We start from the raw sequence: 7,768 nt of genomic DNA, 5'->3' as shown, positions 1-7,768 counted from the left end.
GAGGGAGAGAGCGAGAGAAAGGGCACGGGAGGAAGGAAAAGAAAGTCGGAAATTCTAAAAGAATTTATAAATGATTTTTCGAGCTGAAAAAAACGTATATTTATGCATATACATATATATACATAGCTCTAGCAATGTAAAAGAAGAAAAGATAGCAGGGCCAAATAACACGGGTGTTCGAGAGAAACTCTGACGTGTATGTTCCAGAGTATATATGAGCATTTCGTGAGCGCGAAGCAACACAGAGAGTATAGAGGGATACTATCAACGCTCTATTTTATACATGTGAATTTCAACACAAATATTCAGCAGAGCTGCAAGCTCACACGCGCTCGCAAGCATAGAGAACAACGAATTAAAAATTTTTGCTGTTACAGGAAAGAGATAAAAACAAGAGCTTTGCTGCAAAAGAGAGAGATGGAGAGAGAGAGAGAGAGAGTGAGAGCACAGCCTGTGGATGAGTGCCACCTTCCAACCAAGAATTTCAACATATGCACTTAACATACATAGTCGTACACTGGGTTTGTTGCAGTTTTTTGTATTTTTTTTTCTATATGCTTTCACAGCTTGGACGCGGTATTTTTTCTCCTTTCTTCCACTGTTTCTATTTAATTGCGCTTGTCTCTGCGTAAAATTTAATATTTCGGAAAGCTTTTGCACGCATTATAAAATGTGAGAAATATCGCGTCAAAAAATTAGGTGATTTAATCTTTACTAATGTTAAAATGTGGGACAATATTTCAATTTGATTGTTTTCAAAGTGAAAAGATGTGAAAATTTCAAATTTTAAAAATCATAAACTTATGACAATTTCAAATACGATCCACAACTTTCAAAAATTGATCATTTAAAAAATTTATATCAATTTCGTGCTGTTTAATGTTCTTTGCCATACACACACTAATGAGCATGAATGTATTCTTTTTTTTTCGAAATATAATAACTATATTATAAAAATTAGATACAATATATCATAAAGAGTAAGCTTATCAGTAATACACGTTTCAATATAATTACAATACAATTATAATACAAAATCCAAGTCTAGCATACATTTTTTTGTCACATTATTTATTACTTATTTGGATAGATAACAATATAAGTTTTAAAAATATTTATCAAATATATTCATATTAAAAAGTGTTGGAGCATTTGAAACTATGCGATTCATGAAAAAGTATCTCCATCATTCACAAATATAATTCGTACGATAAGTAAATTTCAGAGTAAATGAAATTGAGATGAAAATCATCTCATAAGGCATTCGAAGGAATGCTATTCTATAAAGCTTAACTAGTGTAAAAATTCGAATAATTTCTAGTGAAACACGCGCAAATATATATGGACGAGCGAATACAACGCGCGCACGCGACATACAACTCATAAAAGTTTACTCGAGCTTGAACTGAAAACGACAGTACACACGAGTAAAATCACCAAACAACTGCATACGTAGGTATATGTATATGCGTCAACAGCAGCAGCAGCAGCAGCAGCAGCAGCAGCAGCAGCAGCAGCAGCAGCAGCAGTAGCAGTAGTAGTAGTAGTAGTAGTGACGGCAACGGCGACTAAAAAAGATTGTGTATATGCATCGCTGCCCGTTATACATTAAGCACATATACGCCGCAGATAAATGCCGTCAGTGTTAATAAAGTCTTATCGGTATGCAGCCATGCGTGTCGACTTAAGGCCTCACACATGTACATGCACAGCCCCACATATCCCCACGTACGTATATAACCCAGCCACACGCAGAACGAGCATATAGATAGTATATAACGTACGGACTAATCTGGCCATGCTAATTTCCAGGCGAACTTTAGGCAGCCCAGGCTGACTTATACACGTAGAGAAAATGCTGCCTTACGAATATTGCAGTACTGTACTTTTATAAATGTTGTACGCAAAACATAGTCGCACCACGTCGCAAAGAGAGCGAGAGAGAGCTGAAGGAGAGGGAGAGAGAAAATAACGCGCGCGCTAGCGTATTACGTGTAGCCGAGTACAGGGGGTAGAGTGCCTAGGCCGGAGGTGAGCACAAAATGACCGGTCGTAAAGCTGTGCATGCGAGGGAAATAAGGCAGAAAGGAAAAGCAGTCATGGCCTCGAAACAGCGGCGGTGGCGGTGGCGGTGGCGGCAGCAGCAGCAGCACGCGCAGTTCTGTGGAGCACGTAGGTGTTTGTAGGGTAATTGTTGCATCGCGGTGGCGAGCTTGCAACGCCGTGCAAGCTGTACCAAAAGCAACGACCAGACAAGGGAGGACGAAAAAAAAAGAACAATCCAGCGCTCGCAGCACGCTTACACGATATATTATATAAAAAAAGCTTGTTTTTTTCGCCGTGTGGCTCGAGCCTGTGCAACCGTACTGCCACGCGGTGTACGCTCCACTGCTACTTTATTCTTTAATGTGCTCGAGACGATGATGAATGAGAACGTTTATGATATTATCACGTCAATTTACTTTTTGAACTTGCTGACTGTGTATGTATGACATGGTTAGAAAATCGGGGTTGTAAAAAAAAATTAACACGGTGTTTGATGAAAATGATTAAGAGGCTGAGCGTTGCATACGGTGTGTTACACGCACTCGGCGTACATGGCATGTACGTAATCGCAATAAATAAAGACGCTCCATCTATTTGATAGTATATTTTTTTTTAGCTCAAAAAGTTTTCGTTGCGCGTTCGAGCAAGCTTACACACTTTTTTTCGCCAAATAGGCTTTCTTATAGAAATCCCAAAACATGTAAAATATAACGAGCACGTTTGTCATGTAGATGTATGCTAATGGCTTCATTTTTGGCTCGCACGAGGGCATCAAAGCTTGTGAAGTGTGAATCACCATGATGACAAACTGCGTCTACAATTACATTTTGAGAAAATTATGAAAATTTTTTTTTAACGCGTATTTGATGCTTGATGGAGGAAAAAGTTTCGTACCAGTTGAATCATCGTCAGATACGGCTTCAAAGGAGCGAGTTTCTTTTGCATTTTTGGTCCCAGGCAGGCTAGCAGGTAGTACGAGTACATGATGACGTGAACGAGGCAATTAGGCATCATGATGAAGGTCCACATACCACCTGAAACATAACAATCGGTACTGAGCAGACGGTCGATTAAGTTCAAGTCGAAACTTGGCTATTAAATGATCGCTTTGGAATATCTGTGCCGCGAGATTTTTACGTCTCCGTCTTTATTAAAGCAGCATGACGTTGCACCTGGAGCATATTTGCAGGCTATCCAAGCGAGGCACACTGTGGTGACATGATGATAAATATGTAGGAAGGAGCACTGATTGTACTTTTTCCTGAGGACAAAAATAACGGTATCGCCGAGCTCGGCCATTTTCAGCAATAATATCCACCAGACCCATCTTGCCATCTGTCGAAACAAAAAAAAAGTTGCAATACTGTAAGTTGGTCACTTGCTTTAAATAAGACGGGCTTCGATTTAAAATAAAATTAAACTTGACTTACACTTATAGCTTCTGGATTTGAGGAATAATCCACTGGTTCACATCCCCAAGATAATTTTGTCGTAAAACCAGACGTAAGTAGCTGGAAAAAGAAACGCGTGACTTTTATGATTACTTGCAAAAAACTTAGTCCTTATAAGATTAGAATCTAGGGATATAGTGCATATAAATTCACAGAATGAATTTACGAGTGTATGAAAAAACGTAGCTTCACATATATTTTAATGAAAACCTTTTAGTACAAGATTGTTAATGCATCTTCACGTACATGTACAAGATTGCTTGTCATTCAAATGGTTGTAAAAATTATGAGTAATATAACACTATATTTATGAAAACTCACTCCGTAAAAAACAGCTGCACTGCAAACGGCAACGGTGACATTGTAAATTATCATAAACTTATAAAGAACATAAGGCTCTCGATTTCGCATGAATCTTGGTCCGATATGTAGTATAAAAAGTAAGTAAGCAAGCAAAATCAATAAGACGGGAAATGGGCTGGCCATCATCGGCCAATCAGCCACTCTTGGATCTGTAAAATAATCATATTAGATTGATTAAATATCAATGAAAGATAAATTTAAAGGGAATTTGAGTCAGTTTTTTATACAAATTATAATATTCGAGAAATGTTCAGCCGTACAATTGAAAATATTGTGTACGTTAATCCAAAAATGTCCTACTTGCGCGCATTGTGTATAAGGGTTTCTTCTTCAATATTCATCGGCATCTCACTGGATCAAACGATAATTAAGACTGAACTAGGACGATGCTCATGAAAAATATATAAGACACACACGATACATAATGCGCGCGCGTTTTATGCAAAGTAAAATCTACTATTCTGCTCACCTGATATTTCCTGCACGAGGTAGTGGTATACCTCCGCGGGCCCCATATCCTGTCAATCAAAACAGATCGATATTAGGCGATACGATGCATGCAAGTATTATGCGCATACAATTGTACACGCGCAGACACACTCGCAAGTACACTCACACACGAGAAAGGTCAAAAGACGGAGCACAAAATCTTTCTTGCTCGATCGATTCGCACGCGAACTTATTTCAGATCGGTACAAACAACGACTTCTTCCCTTTTTTTTTCGGACAAAAAAATAAAAGGGTCACGTTTATTCTACGAGCCCAACGAAGTATATAATTGTCGATGTAAACTAGAAGATAATATCATTAAAATTGCTAGAACTATATTGAACACTTCGACTTGATTGGGCTAAAAAAAGGTTTATAAAAATATATCCCAACTGTGTATGCATGTGTAAGCGGGAGATTGAAGTACGAGAGAGGAGAGTAATCGACTAGACCGATCCCTTGGCCGTTGCACGAACACTATATACGCGCGTTTACGCACACGCATGCTAAGAGCCGATCGGGAAATGAACAAACTGACAAGCCAACGGAAGCGACAGGAGGCTGTATGGGTGCGTGCGTGTGCTCGTGCGTGTCACACAAACTCCACGTGCGAATCGTGCAGTAGGACCCAGTGCGAACGACCATGTGGACGCGCGACTATAGCGAGAGGAATCGAACAGCGGGCTCCCCTCTAACTCCCTCTTTCCATCTGTGCGCGTTCGCTGCATTATGCTTCTCCTGCTATCGCTACGATGCGCTTCTGCTGTTGCTTTCCTGCGGCGCACGAGAAATTGCAACGCACACGCATTGAAATCAAGTCGTCGTCGCAGCTCGCTCATTCTAGCTTTTTCAAGTCCCTCGAGCTTCATCGAGAGTTATTATTCATTGACGTGGAACGTTTCGATGGCGTTGTTACTTGGAAGAATTGATTATTGACTGTTCTTGGAAATACCTAATCTCATAATGCATATGCGTGTCATGACGACCGAGACTTATCAAACACCTGAACTTCGGAAAATTGATATAAATTGAACAAGTTTACAAATTGAAATGAAAAATTCGAAGAATGCGAAAATTATGAAATTTTGATTTGAGAATTAAAAACTCAACGTTTGACTTATTAAAATTGATGACAGTATGCTTATTGAACGTATTGTAAAAAGGGCGTTATTATTTCAAATGTTAATAAAAAGTTTCATGAACTGTTCATAGATTGACTCTTGGTTAAGTAAAATCCAATTAAAAGGGTTTCCCGATGTCCCAATAAAACTTTTGTCCAAGTTTATTTTCGTCTACGACATAATACTGCCTCGAAGTGCTCGAAGCAGAGTCTGTATATATTTTTATAATTGGCAGTTTGAATCAGTTGCAGCAGCAGCAACGGCACAGCGATATACAGCAACTCCACAAGCTTTGCTTACCCCGTCTGCATAAACGCCGGAGCTAATCTGCTATATACATTCGTTGTATATATAGCGATCTGCAGTGCGTATACGTATGTGCGCTCGTATGCATTATCAAGCGTTTACGGTTACTTTAACTTGTAAAACTTTATTTTCGAGCGCTCGACGCGAGCAAACGGCAGGGCCAAGTGGACCAATGGCAAGTCCGATTAACAGTGGTCCAAGAGCCGTATATATACAGTTTGTACCATTTCGCGAGATAGATAATTCAGAGCAAAAGTTCGCTCGCGCGTTCGATGTTCGATACCGCGGCTGCTCCTCTTTTGTTCGCGATAAATTTGACTGCGGGCGCGGAACAAAAAAGTTGCCAACCGCACACTCTGGCCCCCGCGCCCGTATTTCGATCGCGCACATTCATATATACTTTCAAACTGAAATTGCGGCATTGTATATGTATATCGTACCTTTCGTGTATAATCATTTAAATATCTTGAAGCGATGGAAGACACAGCTGCCGTATTGTGCAGCATGTAGCGCGGAGGGCCTGTGTGCGAGCGCGTCGAGGATCCAATTAAACTTGCTTAACGGCACACGTTAGTCGGAGCTCAACGGCGATAGACAGTTGTGGTGGTAGCAGGAGGCATCAACGATATTCACGCGTACACAGGGTGTTGCCAGTCGTACGGCGCCGATGGCGGCAAACTCGTAGTCGTCGACGTAGTAGTATACTTGCCGCGGTAGTCGAGCGTAATGCTACATTCGTTACAATGTCGCTGCGCGCCCACAGTTGATCGTTAAATTTGATCGGCTCACGTGTAAGCAGTGGCGGCGACGCATCACTGTATTGCAGGCTCGAACGAGAGGATCCTTGACTTCAACTATAAGAAATTACACGAATCGATGTCTCACTAATAAACCATTGTATAATGAAAAAATTATCGAATGTTACGTACTTTGGTGTAGGCGCGACTCGAAAAGCCGAGAGAATTCGAGGGCTCGATCGTCGTCGCGGTCTGGAGTGCGCGTGCACCACCGCAGGTCGTTCAACGAAGAAGAATCGCGAAACTCAGTAAGCGCGCCGAGTGTATTGCTCGCACCGTAACCCAACACACGTATATACGCGAGTGTGTGTGTGTGTCTGTGTATATAAAAGACTATAGCGTCTTTGCTGCAGTGATAGTGGGTGCAGTCGTTGTATATACAGTATGTATCCAGCAGTTGGCTTGCACCGTGTATACGTGCACTGTATACGTTTATCTGCAGGGCGAACAACCCCGCGCGCGTGCCGTGCGCGGTTCGCAGGGCTTACAACACGAGCCGGGGCAGGACCGTAACTAACTACATTTTGCTGCAGAAGACTGCTGCGTGCTGCGAGTATAGTCTGCCGTCTGCAAATTCGCGCTCGAGCCATGCTGCTGTTATTATCGTGCATATACACACGGCAAAATTCTATACGCATACGGGCCGTGTTGCGCCATTTTTATGATCCATCCGGTACTATTTACTTTTCCGTGGCTTGCCATGATTAATTATCGCTGACATGGAAAAATGAACAATTTTTTATAAATCAAACGATACGAATGAGATCCAGATCGAGAAATTATGAGCCAGAATTGGTTGGGAAATTTAAAAAATATGCCGCAAATATTGATAGTTTGAATGATTAATCGAGCAGTCACATAATTTCAATCAAACTGATATATCTCATCAAATTAAATTGCGATCTTTCAATTGTAATAGTTAAGCACAAACGCTATCGTTCACGAATCAAAAACCGAGGCAATTATAATTTACTCAATCAGATGCATCAATCAGTTTGGAAATTTTCATACTGCCGAGGAATTAGCTAGTGTTCTGGAGAGCGGTAAAAGCAGCGGATTCGGTTGACGCTCGGCTGGCCGAATAATACAACCGTTCGATGAAAAAAATAAATGCGAACGAAACAAGCACACGCTCGAGGTGGGAAGTAAGCATGAGCAGACGAATCCATCCCTGAGCCAACGGGTTGCATCTAAC

General features: G+C 41.0%; 1 protein-coding gene across 1 annotated transcript; it reads right to left on the bottom strand.

The window, feature by feature from the left end:
- Window positions 1–2,695: 2,695 nt before the first annotated feature.
- LOC106656169 (elongation of very long chain fatty acids protein 1-like) lies at window positions 2,696–6,281 on the bottom strand. Its single transcript, XM_023459559.1, has 7 exons — window positions 6,217–6,281; window positions 4,330–4,378; window positions 3,819–4,009; window positions 3,477–3,557; window positions 3,219–3,381; window positions 2,941–3,080; window positions 2,696–2,860 (listed from the first exon to the last, which is right to left on the bottom strand). Exons 2-7 carry the CDS (start codon window positions 4,373–4,375, stop codon window positions 2,696–2,698), a joined length of 786 nt encoding a protein of 261 aa, XP_023315327.1. The 5' UTR covers window positions 4,376–4,378; window positions 6,217–6,281.
- Between the last annotated feature and the right edge of the window lie 1,487 nt (window positions 6,282–7,768).

The sequence above is a fragment of the Trichogramma pretiosum genome, unplaced genomic scaffold (genome assembly GCF_000599845.2).
Source record: "Trichogramma pretiosum strain Unisexual culture from Peru unplaced genomic scaffold, Tpre_2.0 scaffold7, whole genome shotgun sequence".
NCBI lineage: Eukaryota > Metazoa > Arthropoda > Insecta > Hymenoptera > Trichogrammatidae > Trichogramma > Trichogramma pretiosum.
The sequence above is the reverse complement of the archived record's forward strand: the minus strand, read 5'-3'. Positions and strand labels throughout refer to the sequence as shown.